This window comes from Elaeis guineensis, chromosome 2, assembly GCF_000442705.2.
Source record: "Elaeis guineensis isolate ETL-2024a chromosome 2, EG11, whole genome shotgun sequence".
NCBI lineage: Eukaryota > Viridiplantae > Streptophyta > Magnoliopsida > Arecales > Arecaceae > Elaeis > Elaeis guineensis.
Window position 1 is genome coordinate 102,586,592 of NC_025994.2, and position 22,619 is coordinate 102,609,210.

A 22,619-nucleotide genomic window follows, 5' to 3' on the forward strand; every position below is an offset into this window, starting at 1 on the left:
AAATAGTACTGATAAAAAATTCAAAGTTCTCCCTGGTGGTCTCAAATTCCAACATTTAATATGGTTGGCATACGAAAACTTGTACACTTTCAAACAGATTTAATTGGTTTTACTTTTTCAAAGGCAAAAAGGTCAATTTACTCCCCAAATTTGGCACCACGAGAATGCATATTTGAGGATCCTACCGTAAGTCAAAGTATTTAAATAATAAAACAGACATCTTGGTAAACAGAAGTAGGCATAAAGCAGGAAATAAGATCCCCCCACTTGTTACACATGGATGCCAAACCAATCTTTTGATGAAACGTTAGGAAAAGCACACATCCTAAGGGGAGATGATTATATCAGCCACTGTGTTCTTTTTTCTTTTTCATTTTTTCTTTTGAGTGCCGATATCAGCAAACTTTTTCACCAACTTTCAAAGAGAGATTGAGAAGCATTCTAGGATAAACAAGATACCATAGCTACTAAATACAGAATGATCATCGTAGCCATTGGTCATGACTCAGCACGCTAACGAGAATGGGCCAAAAACCCAGAGTCCTCCACGTCTTTAACCTTGAGATTTGCACACCTAAACAACACTAAAAACAACATTATCCTAAGCTTCTTCCATACACTGGATAATTGAACACAATTACACCACCAGTCAAACCTGCGGCACTATCAGATCAGATGCAAGCACTTGAGAATCAGCTCATCATCCTGTAACTACATCAGTGAAAGATCGTCTGAAAAATTTTAGTATACGCATCCAATGAGTACATAGATAGATAGCTGCTCTTATGACCTGCAATTTTCTCGATAATCTGAGTGCAAAGCATGTGTATAAGAAAGTTCAACAAATGGGTTGATCCCAGCAAGACAGCTGAGCCCCTCCCACGTTTTATAAACTCAGACTCTCCAATTTTGTGGAAGATGCCTCAGAATATGAGATTGTTCCCTTCTATGCCTGGCTGACTGTCCATTTCAATAGCATACTCTCCAATAACAACTTAAAATAAATATCAAACAAAAATACTGACGAGAAACAATGAAGCGCAAGGAGACAAACCAAGGAAATATTTGACCACGGGGAAATACTTCAAAGTACATCGAGTATATCTTGCATTCATAGTGAGCTGTCCCGAAAAGTTTCTGACCAGCATCCAGCTTCAGTTTTAATTTTGCAGCAACCCATGCAACAGACGTCCATGGTAAACATACAAGTGCCCCATTTCATCTCTCCGACGGTGTCTAAAGGTTCCTGCTCAAGGATGGGGATGGTGACTTCAAAGAACTTGTAGAGAAGATGCATTAACGATAAACAGATCAACTATGGCAAAAGGGCAGTAAGCTGCTTGCTGAAGAGATCTCCCAGAGCTCCACGAACATCCATCTGAAATAAAACGGACAAATCAATTTTATAACTCTCAACCATTACAGTTGAACTGTACATGTTATGTAAGCCAACTTGACTTGCCATTTTATATAAACAACCAAAATTTTGTTTAGATGATATAAACCTATGGCATGAAAGGCAATGAGGGAACGTGTAACCGTATTGGGCAGGCAGCTTTATTCCAGCATACCTCCCAGAAGTTATCATGACTTGCAGTTCATTGCATGCAAGTCCTTTTCAATTGAGAGCTTAGGAGTAGAATATAAGCTAGAGCAAAATATAATTCTATCGCACAAGTAGCTGGTCAGAAATAGCTATTGAGTTTTCCTTTATTTAACAAAGAAAATCTGATTGGAGCTTCTACTAGCTTAAGCAAAAAATATGCCAATGTTTACCTGATCACAGCAAACAAGTCTGGTAATTAATGGATAAAATTCTCTTAGATGTTTCCTGAATATCTGGTTATCCATACGACACATTCCTTTGAGCACCTGAAAGACCAAGGAAAAGTATTTCCTTTGAGAATGCTTGTATACGCAAATACCTTGCAGCTGAGACTAATGTATTATTGTAATTTTATGATTTAATACACAAATGATTTAAGCATTCTGACATGCCAATAAGAGTGACAGAACCACTGCAAAAACTACAAAAGGGGCTAATCAATTACTCACCAGTGTATGATAGCCATAAATACAGGAACTAAAGGCAACCATATGCAGGATTGTGCTTCAAATTAGAGGTGTTTAATCCAGGATGAAACATCACAACATCAGTTTAGACGTAATAAATAATTGCCCCTTCTTTGGCAACGAACATAGTGACAAAAAATAAAGAAATAGAATACAACAATGTCTGGATTAGGCTTGTTGGTTTTTTTTTCTTTTTCCTTCAGGAAAAAAAAAGAATGGCAAAAGAGGCTTGTTGGTTAAAGCATATCTTTAATATATGAAAAACAGATCAGTTTGCACTCCACAAGAAAAAAACCTTCAAAACTTAATTTAGGATTTATCTGTCCCATAAGATGAGCAGAAACATACAAGAACATCACCTAGAAGGAAACACATGATTTCATCAGTGCTGGTTACGGCAATCTATGTACAATCTTAAACCCAAATAATGGAACTAAATGTTCTCTCTCAACAAAGATATTTACAACCCTGCCCTTTCTTGAAGCATTTATAACCACATCAAGTGGCATATATTTACTGAAAAATCAAAACCACTTAAGAATGCAGTAGCAGGTAGCAAGTACTACAAATACACCAACTAGACACCACATAGCAACAAGCACTAACAGGTTTCAAAGAACATTATTACCTTAACAATAACTGGAGCTCTTAAATCAAGTACACGATGTACATCTGCACTAGCAGCCTCCCCTGTACTAGGCTGGAGATCGGAAGCCTCTTTTAGAACCTGTCCACAAAAAGAAACTAATTTCTCTTCTGCAAAGCACCTGAGCTTCTCTTCTGCATTTGCATCTTCACCATGGTTTGCATCATTTGTTGATGTTCTTTCAGTGGGAACACCATTAGAATTTACATATTCGCTGCTTTTGCTATCGGATACTGTGGTTGACTTATGTAAGATTTCTAAATAAATAGAAGTTCCTGCAATTTCCTGGCGAAGAAGATTTAAAGGTGGCCTGTGCAGAATAAAGTGTCAAATGTAAGATCCCGCCATTACATGACCAAAGTTTCAGCGAAGTCTACTAGCTACCTTTCCGGGGGTATATGGTGCATTCGCATTCTAAGGTTTGATGATGAATTATATGAAGCAGCAAACTCCAAAAGAGACAACAAGATGTCCATTATTGCAATCTTCTGAGGGGCTTTTAACTTGCTCCAGTATCTTACCTGACAAGTTCCATGCATACCATCAATAATCAGAAGCTTAGTCAATCTTGCAGGAAATTTGCTAATCTTGCAGGGTTCCCAGTGATTCAGCCAAAATAGAAATAGACCTAATAATTTAAGCATATGTGGAGCGTATTTTTACCTGTATACTATCAATGGCACCTAATAGTAGTAGTTGAGTGACACATTTTCCCCTGACCGTCTCCATCATTGGGTTCTCTTCACCATCATCATTATCAGGAACAGGCTCATCAGCATCAGGGATCTATATGGACACCCAACAAAAAAATCAAGCAGATGTTATCCATAGGTGAACGAAAAATTATGCCGATAGGTCATTTCACATTAAACATAAATGATGAGTACACTATTTCACACTTTGTAATGTGATAGTGGAACTGTGAACAGAAAAGATGTTACCCTCTCTGAGTTATCAGATTGAAATTATAAAACTTGATGGTGATATGTACAGACACATACATAGAAAGAGCACCTATGTAAACTTCTCCCATCCTGAGAGTTGAAAGAGGACTAAACTCAAAATGAAAGGTTCGCATCAATAAGGACAAGCAAGCAAAATTTCCGCATAAGGTTGACTCCTTTCCTTGTAGAGTTGTTTTGCAGACCCTATGCATCACCAATTCAATGAGAGAAAGCAAAAAACATACAGCTAACCACTTTTGCTAGTGATTTGCTGCTTTATGAACTCCACATCAACAGCAGCAGTTCAACTTCACTAAAATACCAGCCTCTGAACCATGTCTTACATGACATACACCATAATCTCTCTCTCTCTCTCTCTCTCTCTCACAGAGCAAACAACACAGGCATGCATGAGAGCTCCACTACCCTCAGTGACCACAAGACAAATACCTGCCCAGACAACTTCATCAAAAAGGTAGAACCAATACAGCAACAAAAAGAAACTTCTTCCATCCGTGACTGGTCAAGATGAAATGATAGAAGGACAGTAGAACTTCATCACACATTACTTGGAACTTAATTGCTCACTGATGTCATACAATCTTCTCCTATAATGTATTGATGCCACTCAGTGTTCACTCAAAATAATCTATGGATCGATACAAGTTTCAATTAACTAAAATTTAGTTGAAAAGATGATTAGCACTAATACTGAGCGTTTACCATTAACAACAGTAACAACCATTTTTATGTCACAAACTAGTAGAAATGTACCTTCAAAGGTGAAGGTGGCAGAGGAACATCTGTACGACTCTTTGATTTGGAAGTGAAACTTCTTATCAAAGGATTGTCCATCATATTCCCCATTATCCTTCGGCCAAATGTTTGACTCCGATGGAAGCTAGCAGCTTCAGCAGGATTTTGCACCCTTCCTGATGGTGATGGAAGACCTACAAAATACAGAATGCATTTTATTTGAGTTTATATCATGAGAAGGACACTCTTGGCCTCATTGCTTCCGATTAGGATGCACTGAAAGGCATCAAGTAGCGGCACTAGTTTACATGCCAGACAGGAGTTCCTAAAGGGAGATCTAATTCCAGAACTTCTCTCTCCAGAAGAAATTCCAACCCATTTAATGCTAGCATACCTTCGGATTCCTCCAAGTTAGCTTGGATATCTGTTTCTTGATAATTGTCCTGCAATTTTGTTGGATAGTTATTCTTTCCAGAAGTCTCACTGTCAGAACTTAAAGATGCTTGATCCAAGGCTTTTCCTCCTCCATTGCTATCATGATGGATGCCCTTAAAAGAGGGACTGCTGCTGCCTCTGTTGTCATCCGAATCTTTTGAAAGTCCTGTTTGGTTCTTTGAGTTCTCAAATCCTAACGAATTGAGAAGCTCAAGGGGTTGAGTCGTGTACGATGCATCTCTGATTAAAAAATCAAATGAGAAAGAATTAAATATATGAATTACAATAGTCTGAAACTTATGAGAAGTTCACAACTGTACCTAACGCTCTTTAGTAAAGTATCCCAATCACTGTCACTGAACTGATGGCCCCCAACTTCTATGAGGTGCACTAAAGCTCCAAGAGAAATTGAAACAACAGTTTGATCTGTCTTCTTGGCACAATCCAGCAGTAAACCCAGCAAAGGTGGAAGCATGAAAGAGACCTCCTACAAAAAAGAAAACGAAAAAAACAAAGATACGAGAGTGAGGAGTATCAGACATGAATATAGATTTGGTGTAGCCTACAATATGGCATGATGATATATGATCTTGCAATATACCACCAAAAACCATAAGATTTTAACCAAAAAAAAAAAAGGTGATGATATTTCCTAACAGAAGAATCTTGCTCCAATTTACAGGAAATGATTTCATTGTGGCTAGAAGAAAAGACAAATAATTGCTACCTTATAGAACGTATTAAACAGGTTGCAGAGCAACTGAAGTGAATGGATGCTAGTTTCACGAAGCCATTCATCTCCGGAAGAAACAAAACCATCCCTTCCAGCATGCCGCACATGATCAAATATAGGAAAAAGTACACGATGAAAAATGCTCTCCCAGAAAGCTGAAGAAAATTTGTGACCTCTCTCATTCAGCAAATCAAATAGCACCTCAAGCGCACAGTTTCGAACTTCTGATCTAGGATCTAGTGTTAAATCAGATAAGCCAGCCAACATTGGAAACCAGTAATGTTCAGTCACATCAAAATTTGTCTCTAGACCAGCATCAACTGGTTTAAGGGCTCCACCAGGAATAAATCCCTGAAAAAACAAGAGCTAGAAGAAGCATTAAAGGTCTAGAACAGATACAAACATCAGCTGTTGTTAGAGTCGACAGTTAAAAAGAAAAGTCCAAGATATTCTTGTATTTACAAAAGCAAAACTATATCTGACCCATCATGACTGTAAAAGCCTTCCAAACAAATCAAAAAATATTATATTTAGAGTGTATATATGTGAAAGGGACTAAGCTTTATAACAAGTTGGCAACCCCTATGACATAACTACCTATTAAAGGCTGGGGTTCTATTTCATTTCTCCTTGTCATTAAATGATTCACGAACGAATAGCTCAATGAATTCTCAAGGGAATGATAAGTTATTAACACGATACGTCAGGCCAGCATTTTCAACACCAACCCATACTGGATGGCACAAGGCATATTGTACCAATCCAATACAGAACTAGTATGGTATCTTCAGATATGGTTTTGTGCCGACTCCAACAACATACCATGTGTAAGTATGGGGGCATATACTGCACTTTATCGGTAAGGCACTTGCATGGGGCTTCATACCAACACTTTGAACATTGCATTAGGTCTTGTTTGAGTGCAAGTTATCATGAAACGAAGAGTGGTAATCCAGATCGTTCCTGGTTATTCTACTAAATGACCTTTTGCAACCTACAATCTCCCAGAGGCAGAAGGGACATCATGAAAATCACAGGTGCATTTTTTCCACCAAACCTGGATAACTATGATAAAGCTACTACTCCCAGCTGGAATAAGTTTACTCTGGATTTTTTTTTAGATTAAGAGTTGCTTATTCTGTGCTAACCTGCTTTATCAATGTTCGTTATTGCAAGCCTCACCTAATCATTGGAGGGTATTGCAAACAACAGATCTTTTTGAAGTTCCATTAGTAATTCTTAAGGTAATGATTAATGTTGATAGAAGTTTCAAAGTTACAAATGAACAAGTTTTTTCTTTTCTTTTATTTTTCTTTTTTTTTTTAAACTGCTAACAGCAAGGAGTGGCCTCCTAAAACTACAGTCTAAAATTAGAAACTCCCAAAGCAACAGCACTAATCAAATTACAAATCAAAGGAAGGAAATCCAGTGTTCATAACTTGGTGGACTGAACAAGCTTGTTCACCAAAATGTTGTAATCAAATTTTAAGATTAAAGATGGCTGGCCATCAAATGCTTCTGCAAACGGAAAAGAAAAGAGCTCAAAATCAGCCAAATCATGAATACAGGGATAGTCTGGATTTGGAAATAAAAATGAATTGTTGCTATTGGAAAAAGAACAGTGAGGATTGCTTCTAATCAAGTGGACTGCAGCCTATGCTAACTGGCATTTGGCAGAACTTAGATATCACTTAATGCTGCAGAAATGAATTAACTTTCATGAAAGTAAAGCAAGACTTCTTAAACATCTGTCACCAAAAAGTGACTTTGATGGGTACAAGGTTTGAGTCAAGATAATCCTACTCCTTACTCTAGTCTAATATAGGCATAATTAATACATTTCTCTTCAGCTAGACTAGAAGAATAAATTACAAGGACGTATACTAAGCTGATTACAACCTTGAAACGATCATGGGTATATTCATGTTTTTTCTGTTAAGTTGCTGATGACTCGAGGATACATTAGAGACAACCCTGAAGTTACAGAGTCGTTTCCAGTCTGTTCCAGTCTAAGGATCCGCGTGCTAAGCAACATTTATGTCAGGAAATTCTTCCAAGGTTTTCAAGATTGGCCAATACATATGTTCAGTTTACGAGCAAAAGAAAACATTTAACTTGGTGATACTATATAGCAGGTTTCCTTAATAAATATACGAAGGGATTCACGATGCGTCAAACTTTAAACTCCATGAAACTTCATGATAACAACGAATGATATGAAGATGCCACCATGTCAAGTTACTTGCCTTAAAGATTGTCATGCCATATTCTTCTATGAATGTGGAATGACAATACTTTGATCCCTAATGTGATCTTAAAGGATAATGTTAGTATGATTTGAAGAACATGGTTTAATGCAATTATACCATAATGATCAATCGGACATACTGACAAGCCCGAGACAATGCATCTTTGAGGGAGACAATTTAATGCATATTGACCTAGTAAAGGTCAGCTCTGCATAATTTACATCACATAACTTTTGTAAATTAAAACCTAATGTTATAAACAGAATAGTAACTGTCAAGACTCAAGAATCAGAATTAAACATCTTAATGTTCATTTTCTTGTCTTGTCCTCATAACTGTTATTTTAACATTAGTTTGTAATTTGGAATTCTAAAATGGTTTCTTATGTGTTGCTTCAATGATGTTTACCAATTAGATACAGTTATACTAAAGAGGATTTGTTCACATATTTATGTATTCAAAACTTTCTAAACTTGATCATAAACTATAAGAGTAGTCTGTTAAAAACAATTCAATTTTCAGCATTCTCACAAAGACTAGGAGAACCATCCATCAGCGCACATGACACTATGGCACAATTACTATTATATTGAAATATATTGGCATGATATAAGACTCCATGAAGCAAAACAGCATTTCAGATACACAAGGGCAATTGAGTGCAAGATGATTGCATGTTAAAGAGCACAGGGAACAAAAATTCTTGGGCAGCAATAGCTTCATGACAATAATCACTAGTTCTGGCATCATCTATATTATATTTTGCTTTCAAGAAACAACCTACAGCAAATAAGTAGATGATGTCTAAATAGAGGAAACATCTTGCAGCATGCTAATCATGACCAACAAAACATATCCTTTAAATCTGAACCTTAAAAAGGTATTTGGTTAAAATTGATTGACACTTCAAGGATCGCACATAAAGTGGTAGGATTAACTGACTGATACATAAGCAAACATGCAAACATGGTAATTAGCAAGAACTTTTCAGACAGAAGAAAATCATCTGGATTAGGAAGAGAAATATGATAAGAAATCAGCAAAGTTAATCTAGATGTGCTGCTGATGGTTTGACCCAGGATTTGAAATCTCAACCATAGTATACCATCTCGACCCCATACAATGCACCCTCTCCACGCATACCAACATGGGAGTTTTGTCTGATTTGGCAAACCATGATAGAGAAAGGGGGTATACCACATCTTGTACCATACTGATATGTGAACAATTTGGGGCTGATACATGAGATTCCAAACCTTGGTTGAACAAAAAGTCAGACATGTATAATAATCATAACATCATCATTTTCTCGAGATGTGTTGCTGATGATCTAACAAAAGTCAAACATGTATAAAGTCATTATGCCAACCTCTGCAAGGCGATCTTCACAAATACGGAGAAGAGCAATAGCCTTCAAGCTTATCCGGGGAGAGCTTTTGTTATTGGCGAAACCAATGAGACAATTGACACAATCCATAAAGCAGTCGCCAACAACCTGATCAAAGTGTTCCAAGATAACTGCAAAACTCCCTGCATTAGCTTCACTGGAAAGTCGTATAAAACTTTAAAATGACAGTAGATATGATAAACAAGACTTGAATTATGTAAATAATCCAATTGCATTAACTAAAATCTTGGAGCATGGGAAATTTCAGGCACCCACCCTGTTCAACATTTTCGAATGCACTTTCAACAATTAATTCAAGATCATCATCAGCAGCTGCAGTGAAGATCATGAAAACACTTCGCCAACCTGATTTTATACTACCTACCTTTGATTTGATCATCTGAAAGTTCATTGACAGCAGTTAATGTTTTAAATGTTGGGGTATCAAATAAGAGTTAAAAAGAAAAAGATTGTGCAACCAACTAGGAAGCAGTTAGGGTGAACTTCACGCAAGTCAGAATTACCTGAACAATGCAATCAACAATCAGGCTGCGAATTTTCTCGTTGCGACTATTACGCATAAGAATAACAAATGGTTTCAGAATATCATTCTGGAAGGTGAAGTTGGTGAGTTCAGCTCGCTCCAAATACTTCATACCAAGCTGCCTCAATGAATCAATAGCATACATAGCAATCTTTTCCTCGTGGTGACTCCCAGCTGCAATGAAATGCTGAGCCAAAACAGACCATATTCTGGCCCACACCTAAAAAGGTGCAGCCAGACATATTAAAATACGAAATCAAACATAGTTTGAGATTTGTGTGGATGGAACAATACAATTCAAATCACATAACGATGAAAAAGGTGTCGAGTTTCTGAAAACATTTACTACTGTTGTATAGTAAAAATAACACCATCAATATGCAATGCACTAATTTTTGCTATTTCACATGGAAGCACCAACATGTATTAGCAGAATGTTAGCACTCAAGAATAAGGATTAATGGTTCTCAAAAAAGGAAAACATGTTTTTATGCAAGTGTGACATTTCGTAACAAAATGGACTCACCAACATTAAAAAAAATGCTTTATTTTTTTCAGAATATAATAGAAACCTTTGCATTATAACATCTGTTATAACTTCCCATTTCACAGCTACGATTAGGCTGTGCAATTTACTATAACATAGACATGAGCACCTGGGCTCTTAGGTTTACAAACCTTAAAATATGAATGCAGGTATATAAAAAGGAAGCTGGGTGAACAGCATACAAATATACAATAAAGAATAGAGCATACCAGGCGTATGCGAGCCATATTGTAGTAGCTTATCTCAACAAGCTTCTGTAAGCTAAAGACACGGGCAGGTGTTTGTTTCAATTCTTCAGCAGACACACCACAGAGAGCAGTGAAGAACTCTACAATGGAATCACTAGGCAACTTCACGCTATTTACAAACACTTGCTCAGCAGGTTTTCCAGTTAACTCTCTGAGAGATTGAAGAACTGAATCCCTTGATATTTGATTCGAACCCTGCATCACTGTTGCAGCAATTGCTGGGGTTGAAGTGATAAATTCTAGCCTTGAAACACATTCCAAGACAGCATTCCAAGTATCCTGTAAGGCATCAGTTTCCATGTCACATAGAACAAGCAGGGTTCGTAATGCTTCCACATTTTTACTACGCATTTCCTTCGGAGCATGTAAAAATGTAAATCTGCACAGAGATATCAGGACTTGATTAAAAAAAAATTCATCACAAACATGGTATTCCAACATTTTGCTAATTAATGCTTATTAAAATGGAAAAAGAAATCAGATGCTCGTGGACGAAGATAACTGAATCTAAGAACACAAATGCATAGAAGAATCTGACAGAAAAGAAACATACCGAACTAGGGATGTCAAAAAAGCATAACGCATGGTATCCATCCCAAGAACACGTGTGATATGTATACCAGCTCTGAATCCTTCCATGCAAAGAAGAATCCTTGGCTTATTGTCACCTTCCTCCATGGTGACCGAAAATGTTGCTAGCAAAGGCCATCCTACAGCCTCCACCATTGGCCTGACAAGTTCAACCTGCTGAGCTGTGTGGAAAACACCCCTTTTTGCCCCTTGATTTTTGAAAAGGGCCTGTGTTTGCTTGATAATTTTTTCACTCTCTGTCTTTGTATCAGTCACTGACTTTCTTCTAGGAAGAGCTAAATTAAGAATATTAACAAGACGGCCTCTTTCTTCTGTTTCTGGCCTCTGCCTGCTTTTGGCTGCATTAGATATATCATCTTTCATTTTTATCTCTTCCTTGACAATAGAATCATATATCTCCTCTAGCAGCTCCTTCGGGGCACACTCTTCCGCATCACTTACAGTATTCATACGTATGAAATCGGATTTCGACATTTTAGGCCACACCATTGGATTGTGTGCATCAGTATTCAACATTATAACCGCATATGCAAGAACATATGCAGTATCTGCATTCTTAAAAAGCCCTGGATTATCAGCACAATAACTGCAAAAACCATATTATTCCAGCACAATCATCAGAATTATTGAAGATAAATCGAAAACAGAATTCAGTATCCCAATGAACGTACCGCTCAGCAAACTTCTCCATAATGCGATCAATCTTCTGTGCTTCTCCAGGAAGCCTGAACCCTTTAAGAAATTCGCGAATTGCAGTATCAAACTTCAAACCCGAAAACTTCATGGAATCTACAAAAGCATGCATGACAGCAAGAGGGAATTCCTCATGCTGACCCAAATATTCACCAATCATGGCCTGCAAAATTTGAGAATTAGACAGGTCCTTTTTGTTAAAAACAGAGTACCACTCCATAAGACACCACCTTATCCAAGCTAGGAGTATTCTTCAGGAATTGGGCTACTGAAGAAGGCGTATTTTCGACCAACTTATTTGACAACAAATATTCTATCCCCTTGGCTGGTTTACGATTGAACTGGATGAACAGTAAAACAGGTTATTCTATTGACAGTTAGAAGATATTTTTGTTTTTTATTTTTTTAAAAAAAAAAGCTTCTACAAACAAGAAAAAACTGTCTTTTTCTTAAAAAAAAAAAAAAAATTGCTTGATACAAGCAATTCCCTCCTTACCTCTGAAATTGCAGCTTCCAAAGTCGATTTATGAGCTTTTGCTTTCTCAAACTGATTGAGTCCATCTTCCCGGCTCTTTGACTCATCAGCAGTAAGGCGATCCCTACTCAAAACCTCTTCCTCAAGTGACTGGATAATGCTTCCATGCTTTTGAGATTGCTTTCGTAGTTTCTCCCAATCAACCAATGACTTCAGCACACTCACCAGGCACTGGACAAAAAATAGAGCATTAATTTTAAAATTTAAAAAAAAAAAAAACATGTCTGAAGAATCAGGGACAGAATTTAAAATAAAAAGAAAAAGAAAAAGAAAACCTGAAGAGATGAGCCTTTAGTAGAAGCAGTTTGAGATGCGGTAACTGAGTTGGGATCTGTACTCAGAGTTCCCTGAGCTATTCTTGACAGGGCATTGACCTGTTTGGGCCAGTAGTCAGAAGTAGATTTGTCAGCAAAATGTCACAATCAGATGAGAAACTGCAGTGCATAACCTTCACATGTTGGTTGTATTTACCATGCGCTCAAAAAGGTTTGGGGCCTCAAGGTCACAATCATAGTTAACAAATAAGTCTGCAAGCATTTGTGGATCCTTACACACTTTCTCAAGCATCCTGCAAGATAATCCAATTGAAAGTTGAGAGGGAAGGAATGCCGGGGCAGTAAGAGTTAAAAAACTAGTATAAGGCCAAAACCAAACTTAGTTATCTTCCACGATGCCAAATATTAGTAAATGGAAGCTGAGAACGATGCCATAAAAAGGAAAAAGAAAGTTTTACCGGAGAACACTTGTTCTTTGACTGATAGGACCATCAGAGCTATCCAAGGACCTCAGGATTATCAAGGGAAAGAAGACACCAATTTCTCCCTACAAATAAATTTAAGAACAACTTAATTTCAGGCAAGATAGAAAGAGAAAAAGGATTACCTGCTTACTAGTGACATGTACCTTAAGACTTTCTCTGAAACGCAGCAAAAGCACTGAGAAGATTCCAGTTGCATACTGCACAACAAAGAACAAATTAAAAAACTGAAATATATGTAACATCATCGATTAGCTAAAAGCCTTTGTTGCAAATTCAATAAGGCCAATTAAGCAGTATCAACAATGATGTCGCAAAAGCAATCTGAACCATGGGCAAAGAGGAACAATAGATAGGAATAAGTCAATTACCTGAAATACAACTGCAGAAGAAGAAACAGCAGCCCTCAATAAAGCATAAGAAAGATATGCTTTGACTGAGTCGATAAAGTGGAAGTTTTTGGTAAAAGATTGGCTCACTCCTTCCAGTAAACCCTGCAAATAAGAGAATCATGAAACAAATTCTGAAAGTAACATGGAGCACCGCTTCAATACTCAGGAGAAAAGCAGATTATATTCCTACTGTAACTCATTGGAACATAATGGGAAAGGTAGGTCTTTTGATTTCCTTCAGTTCTACCCTTTTTAACTTAGCAAACGTGTTACTAAGCCCAGAACATGTATACACTTAGAAGATGAAGAATTAACCTGCAAAAGCTCAAGAGATAAAAGTCTAGTCTTCGTCGTAACCTCATCACTCTCTTCCTTCATGCCCATCTGCAGATATGGACTTTCACAAATTATTAAGATGAAGCATTGTGGTAAATTATAGAATGAAACACTGTTGTAAAATGTCAGACCTTGCAGAGGGTTCGAAACAACAAAAGGGCATCACGTTGTCCGACATTCATGCTCTCAAGATCAATACCACTGAAAGGAGAATAAAAACTAGTTATAGCTTGCCGTATGCAACCAAGACAACCTAAAAAGGGAGCGGTGACCTAGTTTGCAACTCATAAATTTAAGCAACCTTCCCATACCGTGATATTTTTTTCCCTTCCTCCATTTGGACCGCCTTGTCAAGTACAGCCTCTAGTCCCTGTAAAAAAAATTATCATGCTGCTAGAGATAACTTATAAGAAAATGTCTACCACAGGTAATTCCAGAATGGTATGAATAAATAATCAACAACCCTTGTATAAGACATGGTTTTATTAAATGGAACACCTTGATATCAGCACCACCAGCCAGGTTTTGTAGCTCATCAAAAGATGCAGGAGATGCCTCATTTGTGCGGGTCATGGATAACGCATCTCCTAGAGTGATTTTTTTCTCATCTTGGTCATCTGGAGAAATTTCTCCATGATCTGAGTTTGCACAGCTAGCTGAAGCAACATTGGTATGCACAACACTACTGGATGACATGGAGACCTGAGTACCCAATAAAAAATTACTGAAATTTATAAAGGCATGAATCATAGGAAATCCTTTACTCTCTCTTTCATATCCTGCTAAGAACAATCATTTGCAAATGTTTATGCTTACTGGATCAGATTCCATTCTCCTAAATATAATGCTGATCATTTGGGTCAACATAGCCTTCGAGGTTGCCTGATTTATAGGACTCTTGCTGCAACATTCAAATAAAAATAAAGAAGAATTAATTGGGAGCATAACAGTGTATGTTGAAGAATGCCAATGTAAACTACCTGTTGAGGGCAATGTTATAGCAAACTCTGATCACCCCCAGCAGCGGTTCTCCATGCACTGTGTTTAAGACAAACAGAGTTCTCCTAGTTAGAAAATGACAAGCAGCAGGCCACCTAAATGTAGCATTACATTTCAACATATAAAATGTACAATCAGCTAACACACTCATCTGTATTCTCAAAGCAGCACAATGGATAAGCTTAACTTCTCTGTGAAAAGTCACTTTTCACAGATTGCAAGCTGGAGGAGACGAAGAATTGACACCGTTAAGAAAAAAAATATGGTCATAATGGCTAAAAAAAATGGAGAGAGAGATTGCCATGCCAGTTAGTACATCCATATTAGCATGCCAGACCCACAGTACATCCAGCTTTAGACTCTCTTGTTCCTTATCTGTTGTAGACTATGCATGGATAATTGTCATGTCATTTCGCAGGAAATATCAAAACACTGTTCTGCAATATGATGTCGAGAGACTCTTCTAGAACATCCACGAGATGCAATCCAAACAACTCAGAGGGATCATCCACCTAATCAGACAGAATGATTGCCTTCCACTTCAAAATTTCTAGTTTCCAGCTCCCACACAACATTCAAAATTTACTTCCTCTCAATTGTGTCCTTTAAGATTAAACTGGCCTGAAATTCACTTTCAAAATATTACTAACTGAACCACAAATAGAGGATAGTATTTCGAGTTTCTCCCTCTAGCTCACAATTAGAGCCTTTGACTCCACGTATCATACATTGCCTTGTTCCCTCTTCATCTACAAGATCAAAGCCATGGATGTCTGGTTCTTCATTAGAAAAGCTTAAACATCATTCTGAAATTTTAATGAACCTCCATTAATTATAATCTCCCTTGCAATATATCACATACATCCGAACTGCTCAAAATCCTACTAGAACCACTTGGAAATCTTATCCAACTCTCATACAACTCATCGAAATCGTAATCCTAGATTCCATCCTCACTAGCACCGAACAAGTCAAGTTTGCATGCTTTGTATACAAGCAAGGAAGTACCATGGATATTGGGCCTAAGCCTGTCAAGTTGGCCCATAATCTGGTTGAGAATGGTCCAACCGAACTCAGAACTTACTTCAAGCTAGGTTTGGATGCCAAGGCCAAATATACTTTTAGGGCTATTGTGGGGCCATAGGTACCCCTAGGCTGAGTTAGAGCATGGATCACTATAATACAAGCATAAAACCAAACTCCTGAACACCATCACAGGATACTCTTCAAAAACAGGGGGGAAAAGCCTCTAAGCCCCGAAATCAAACATTACCAAGAGCAAACCCAAAAATAATCATCCAAGTAAATTTAGATAGATCACTCTATGACTTGTTCATGTAAGAAAGGCCCAAATTATCCTTTGATGATCATAACAATATACTGCATCAGACAACAAAATACTATAAACAAGGACAAAGTACAGACATCCTAATGAACCCCAGCCTCCAAGTTATGGATCAGAGGACCACCATACTCAATAGTTCATTTGACCTACAGAGACACAACTTACATGTGATTGACCAGTTGCGTCAAAATCAAAAAGTTGGAGGACATGGCTTGCGCTGGAGAAATTCTTGTAAAAACTCTAAAACAATTGCAAAAATATCAATTAAAAAATTAATGCAATTCCAGTCTTATTTCCTGGCAAATAATTTTCTTTACGTCTTTAACAGAAGACTCAAACGACTGTCAAAGAAGGAATTTCAAAAGAGATCTTTAGGCCTCACTCAAGAACTGAGGAGAAATGGCAAGGAGATGGAACACACCTCTGAATCTTGTTGATGACACGGCAGTAAGAAGCACTTTTAAGACTTGGAGAATAGTACTGCAAAACCAATATGCATTAATAACAATCATAAGCATGATTAGTCAAACTACAACAGCGAAAAGGCATACCTGTCTGATGAAGAATTATCAACAGAACCACAGACCATGTTAAGAATATCGGTAAACAGTGGGGCATTTTTACCACCTTCTAGACCAGGATCACCTTCTAAATGATCATAAGCAATGAGTTTCTGGAAATACAGCAACCAAATCAGAAAAAAATCACCAGAATATAATTAGTTAATACACCAGAAGATCCAGTCTCCTGTAAACCTTACAGGATGGAGAAATCATATAGTAGTAAGACAAAGAAAAAGAAAACAGGAAAGCAAAATCCAACAGTTCCAACATCTTATGTTATGAATGAGGACTGGAAACAAACAGTTTTATCCAACAAGAGTCCGCATGCATAAAAAATTGAATAAGAAGCCTACATTCTTAATAGAGAATATGGATTGAAAGACATGGTAGCACAACCAACGAGAAAGAATTGAAAAAGGTAGGAATTCATTTAGTGCAGAATTTTAAGAGCAACCAATACAGTTTTCAGCAGTCCAAACCAATTCCTGGTCCAGCAATATCACACATTTACATATTTAAAAACCAGAAATGGAAGGCCTAGGCCCTTGCAATATCAGAACATATATTATTTTTTTTTCTTGAACAAGAGCAGGATAACAAGGAAAAAAATGAAATAGCAAGCCAGATTATTGTAAGCTTGGGCATTGAAGGAAATGAAAGGATCCAATCAGATACCTCCATTCTTTATAATTACATTAGACTGTCAACATACCTTAGCATGCAAGATCATGTTGATTTATATTTATGAGCCATTTGAGCAAAGAACCTTAAATTTATAACATAAGAAAGCGCTTAGTTTTAACCATACCACAGTCAACTCAGCAGTCTATAAGTCAAGATAGTCTTTGTTTAGAACCATATACTTCTTAAAAACAGCAAAAGTCATATAACTTCAGACGGCACTGCACTTTTATAAAACAGGAAATCAAATAGTTTCCTCTCATCTTAGATACATGCAACAAAAAGCACTAGGAAGACAAAAAACTTGTACATTATAGTTTGTTACCCACAAGTACATATAAAAAAGGCAACATTTAGTTCCATACATTAGTTATAAGTTAATTTACCTTTCAGAATAAAAACTTTGAGAAAAGAAAATATAATAGAGATACCAGAGCAACAAGAGCAACATACATGAAGACAATCAAGTGCAGGCTCCACGAGTTTGATGTTCTTTGTCTCAAATGCAAGCCTAAGTGGTTGTAAGACAAGTTCAGCTTGCCTCCCTTCTAAAACATGCCCAGCACATGCTAAAGCTGTTGTAAGAGATTCACTATTCTCCATGGGCTTGATAGTGGCCTCTTCAATAGCTGAATCTGATGGTGGACCTCCCATAGCATTTTCCTCATGCATGATTTCATCCCCATCAGCCCTGGTACCACAGGACAGTAGTTTAGTCAGTCAAAATTCACAAAATGTTCTCCAGCATGAGGGGCAAGGAGATATAGTTAAATGTCTAAGGTACAGCATATGATAGCTGTATAATCATAGTTACGAGAAGGATCTTGACTGGAGTCAACTACCTAACATCTAAGAAGAAAATCAAAAAACAGCAGCTCAAAACCTGGTATATAAAAGCTTAAAAAATGATGATTTTACAAAAGGTGAGATGCATATGAGATAGTCAAAAGAAAAGGAGGAGGGGGGGGGGGGAGAGAGAGAGAATAATAAGTTGGAGAACAACCTCTCATCCCCTGCTGAAGTCACTGCATGATTTTTTTCATCCGGAGCAGGCTCCCGATTTATCTCCTTCATATTATCTGTAAGAAATTAATGGAAAAGCAGTTTGTGAAAATACACGAAATCTCACCTTTATGTCTAATTTTTTTGTTATTAAAGACATACCACAGGTCAACAGTTTATTCCTGTCTGCATATATATCCACTCAGGGAATTTCAAGAATTTAGGACAACAAAATCTAGGGAATGTTATACTCATATGCAAAGCATCACCAATGGGCTTATACTGCCTTGTGATGTAACCCAAAAAAAAGGTACCATAATTTGTGTCATTATGAATATGACAAATGAATAGAAGAATGCACTGATCATTAGAAAGATATTAGAAAAGTTTAATAAGCTAGCTAAGCTTTTGTAAATACAATAGTTCTTGATAAAGAGAGTTTGTGCATATAGGATAAGCATGGCAAGGACAAAATTGAGCCTGACGTGGAGCACAAAAGCCAACAAGTCCCCATGGAAAAATAGAGTTGATTTTCACGACAAGTTATCAACACCACAATAACCTTCTAAATTTGGTGCCATATTCGGGCCAAGGCAACTTAGGATATAGAGATGCAACATGCAACCTAAGACTCCATTTGGTAAATATGGAAATTTACCTTACTGGTGGTAATATGTCCTTATGCAACCAAGGCACAGCCTCAGAACTCTCCCTAAACTTGGAAGTGTCTAGGTGAATAGGGAAGGTGAAAAGGCTTGATCTTGGGAATTTGTCCATCTCTAGGACAAAAATTATAAACCAAAAGTTGAGAATGAAACATAATCCCATCCAACCTAGGAAGTTAGGAGTTTACCTCCAAAATGTTGGCATGTCTAAGAAGGATCACTGTGATCACATTGATAAGTACAATAGAGAAAACTAAAGAGTTGCATCACTAAAGAATAAAATGAATAGATGATCAGTATTGGTTATAAGAACAAAAACCAAAGAAGGATGACATAATGACGGCAATGTGATTCAGAGTTAAAGAATTCATTCATATAGGAGATGGGAAGAAAGGTTGCAAAATGATAACAAAGAAGGAAAGAAATAATAAAAGAAAGAATAGAAGCCAAATTATGATGGGTTTTCTTTCCACTGCTTGATTGTCTCATGAAGAAACAAGTGAAAGTGAACTACCAAATTTTTGACTTTTTCTTTTAAATGATAGCCAGATTCCTTTCAAAGAGTAGATTTCAAACAAAGAAGGGAGGTGACCCGCCTCCAAATCTCAACCTCTCTCTACCTCCATCAACCTTGCTTCCTTCATTCATCACACACAAACCACTGGCCCACCATCATTGCCCATGAATAAAACCACTTTCATCCCCTTAAACAAACAGTAGAAATTCCCATCTTGCTATCGTTTTCCTTTCCTTTTCTCTTGTAAAATAGCATTACTCCCACATTTTCCGCACCTAAATTATCAAGCAGAATACAAATAAAATCAAATAGGTCCATGATAAGCTAATAATGTATCAGGGTTGCACTTTCAGAAAAGCAAAATGCACTCTAAGGAAAAAAGGAATACTGATCATTTTGCACTTTTTTTTTTTTGACACCTCCATCTCCGGTATTTAGGAGGAAGAGGAAAAGAAATGAGAAGATACAAGGAAGGAAGAAAGGGAAGAAAGAGAGAAGCAAAGATTATTAATTTCAAAACAAAACTACATGATAACTGCCAGTTGAATAATTAATTTTGCCAATTCTACCTATCAGAAATTATTTAAAAACTTGCAGTTGTAAGTGAGACTTCTTTCAACTCAAATAACCATGATCCACAATAGGTAAGTTAACACCCTTTAATAGTTTTACCGTACCAGCCACCTTTAAGAGGTTTAGTATACCAGCCACAATTCTCTAAAGGCCATCCAGTTTTTCCCTCAAAAGGTTCCATAATGCAAACAGTATAAGCTAAAATTATATATTTACATTAAGACTGATAAAGCCTTCATTATAATCCTCAACATGGACAGGACATCGCCCTTAAGGTAAACATGCTTCAACTCATGGGTGTATCAGGTACATATTCTAGCTATTATGCTACTCATGAATACAAGCTGCAGTTATTAGTATTTGTCTTTAAGACTGAACTGCAGTATCACACTGGAAAGTTGAATGGATTTTATTAACTTTGGAAAGCCCTATAAATCCATGTCAACTAACTTAAAGGCCATAACTGCAAGCTAAAATAAACTAGATACAATTTTTGTCTCCTGGATGATCCCACATACAAAAGGTAAGGATGTAAATATAGATGCATAAACTTTAAGACTACCTCAGTGCTCATTGTTTTGATGAAGATGGATGAAACCTGTTCTTAAGTCAAAAGTGCTTCAACCCATTGGTAATCCTTGTACAAGTCATGTGACTATACTATTCAGCACTGCAAGCAGTCCTTATAACCATAGAATATTTGCAACCAAACTGCACTAAAAAAAATTTTACACCAACAAAAAAAAAAAAAATCTCACTAAATGATCATAAACTTGCTTCAGCAAAATATCTAAATCTTCAAAATTAAGTGTGATAAAATCTTGGAAACTGTGTTTTCTGCATTAAGCGTATCAAAGCATTTAACCCTATTGCACTAGCTGTAACCAACAAGATCCACATCCTAATCCAATGATGGATGCATTAGCAACACACTCCCTAGCAGCCAGAATAAAGCCTTGCACAGTAAAAGGACAGGCCAGAACTGGCCTCATAACCACTATATACTTCATGGTTTATAATTCGATAGCATTGTGCAGAGAGTATCACCAATGACCAATCTACTCATCATCCTCAAGTGAAGAAATTTGTTATCCCACTTGAATATGTTACATTGATAATGGTTGAGCCTCATCCTTTCCCCTATAACTGGACCAAGTTTATCCTCCATTCATTGCTGGATCCTCCAACGAGTGGTCGAATACAATCTTCCAAGAACATGCAGGAAAAACCACATGGACTGAACATAATTATAAGAGATCCATAGGTCATCCACACGAGCTCTTTTAAGAGCTCCCTAACCAAGAACCAGTGGTCTCACGTTCACATGTGTTTAAAGTTAATTCCACTAAAGAAAGAAAACTGTAGTAGGTCTGAAGTGTGACAATTGTAAATGCCTAATCTATTCGCACATGAAATTCAAAGAATGCGTTAAGTTTAGATTGAACCAGATATCATGCATTCCATGGCAAGCAAATCAGGACAAGAGATCTTCTGGTCAATGCGTAACCTAAAGAACGCTACGCATAAAACAAGAAACTGAGAAGATCTTCTGTGTAAGGTATACCGACCAAGATAAGTCTGAATGGCCGTCTGAAGCGTCGCATACTTCTTCCCGGAGCACTCCTTGAGCATGGACTCGAAGGACCGGGTGACGAAACCACCGGCCGCGCCGGCCATGGTGAGATCTTCACGAGATCCGCCGCCTCCTCTCCTTCACGATGCTTCTTGAAGTCGATCACCACAAGAAGAACACAATTAGTAAAGATCTTGGGCACGAACAACCCAAGAAAGACAAGATCTTGCAACCAAAAGAAAATCTCATCAGATTGGAAGTATGGGGGCAGCGAGAAGGGCCGCCGGAAGGGTTTCCGGCGGCTTATCTGGGAGCGTGGCGGGCGATCCGCGACGATCGGAGGAGAGGAGATGGGGGCGAAGGAAGACGGAAGGGAATGGAGAAAAGAGGGATCGCGTACCTCGGTCACGGAGACGGACAAGAGGGAGAAATCTTGGACGGACGGGGAGTTGGAAGGCGGAGGAGCGAAGGAGGGGAGAGAGCAGAAGGAGATCTGAGCGGCTTCCGCCTTCTAGAACGAGAAGACGGTCCGGAGCATCCTGTGCGGTGGCTACAATGACACCTAATTCCGATTAGAGATCGATTCATCCAATTTCCCAGCCGCAATTGATCTTGAGGTGCGCCCACGGTCCAGGCGGCCGGGCCGATCCATTTCCCTATTATAGACTCATCTCATCTTGGGCTGGGGCTGAAACATTCTAATAGCAACCAGAGACTATACTCCAGATATTTAAAACTTCAGTTTGTTTAAAAAAAAATAATTATGTGTGGGACACTCCAGTAGTTTATGATATTGTTTGCCCATTCATACCATCAATTTATGCTGCCACGATCA

At 37.7% G+C, this 22,619-nt stretch overlaps 1 protein-coding gene across 4 annotated transcripts; it reads right to left on the reverse strand.

Annotated features, from left to right (window-relative positions):
- Positions 1 to 720: 720 nt before the first annotated feature.
- LOC105032531 (brefeldin A-inhibited guanine nucleotide-exchange protein 5) lies at positions 721 to 22,354 on the reverse strand. 4 transcript variants are annotated; one of them, XM_010907008.4, is made up of 34 exons: positions 22,185 to 22,325; positions 21,780 to 21,932; positions 18,458 to 18,533; positions 17,908 to 18,145; positions 16,762 to 16,883; positions 16,632 to 16,690; positions 14,847 to 14,904; positions 14,683 to 14,767; positions 14,365 to 14,568; positions 14,178 to 14,236; positions 13,998 to 14,067; positions 13,846 to 13,914; positions 13,510 to 13,632; positions 13,285 to 13,338; positions 13,115 to 13,203; positions 12,853 to 12,949; positions 12,657 to 12,755; positions 12,343 to 12,552; positions 12,077 to 12,187; positions 11,825 to 12,009; positions 11,116 to 11,739; positions 10,524 to 10,941; positions 9,748 to 9,987; positions 9,500 to 9,623; positions 9,206 to 9,354; positions 5,582 to 5,938; positions 5,175 to 5,341; positions 4,814 to 5,094; positions 4,438 to 4,613; positions 3,383 to 3,505; positions 3,104 to 3,240; positions 2,702 to 3,029; positions 1,777 to 1,872; positions 721 to 1,378 (listed from the first exon to the last, which is right to left on the reverse strand). In XM_010907008.4, exons 2-34 carry the CDS (start codon positions 21,886 to 21,888, stop codon positions 1,316 to 1,318), a joined length of 5,400 nt encoding a protein of 1,799 aa, XP_010905310.1. In that variant the 5' UTR covers positions 21,889 to 21,932; positions 22,185 to 22,325; the 3' UTR covers positions 721 to 1,315. The 4 variants fall into 4 exon arrangements, with proteins under 4 accessions (XP_010905310.1, XP_073108516.1, XP_073108515.1 ...); XM_073252415.1 differs by having other exon boundaries at positions 1,065 to 1,378; positions 21,780 to 21,935; positions 22,185 to 22,354; XM_073252414.1 differs by having other exon boundaries at positions 1,065 to 1,378; positions 5,582 to 5,953; positions 21,780 to 21,935; positions 22,185 to 22,354.
- Between the last annotated feature and the right edge of the window lie 265 nt (positions 22,355 to 22,619).

Coding starts and splice junctions, on each gene's coding strand:
- LOC105032531 (XM_073252414.1), bottom strand. CDS start 21,888: ATGGCCGGCGCGGCCGGTGGTTTCGTCACCCGGTCCTTCGAGTCCATG. Junction 12,756..12,852: donor CAAACCTTTTTGAGCGCATG/GTAAATACAACC, acceptor TGGCCCAAACAG/GTCAATGCCCTGTCAAGAAT. Junction 5,342..5,581: donor TGTTTAATACGTTCTATAAG/GTAGCAATTATT, acceptor TCTTTTTTGTAG/GAGGTCTCTTTCATGCTTCC.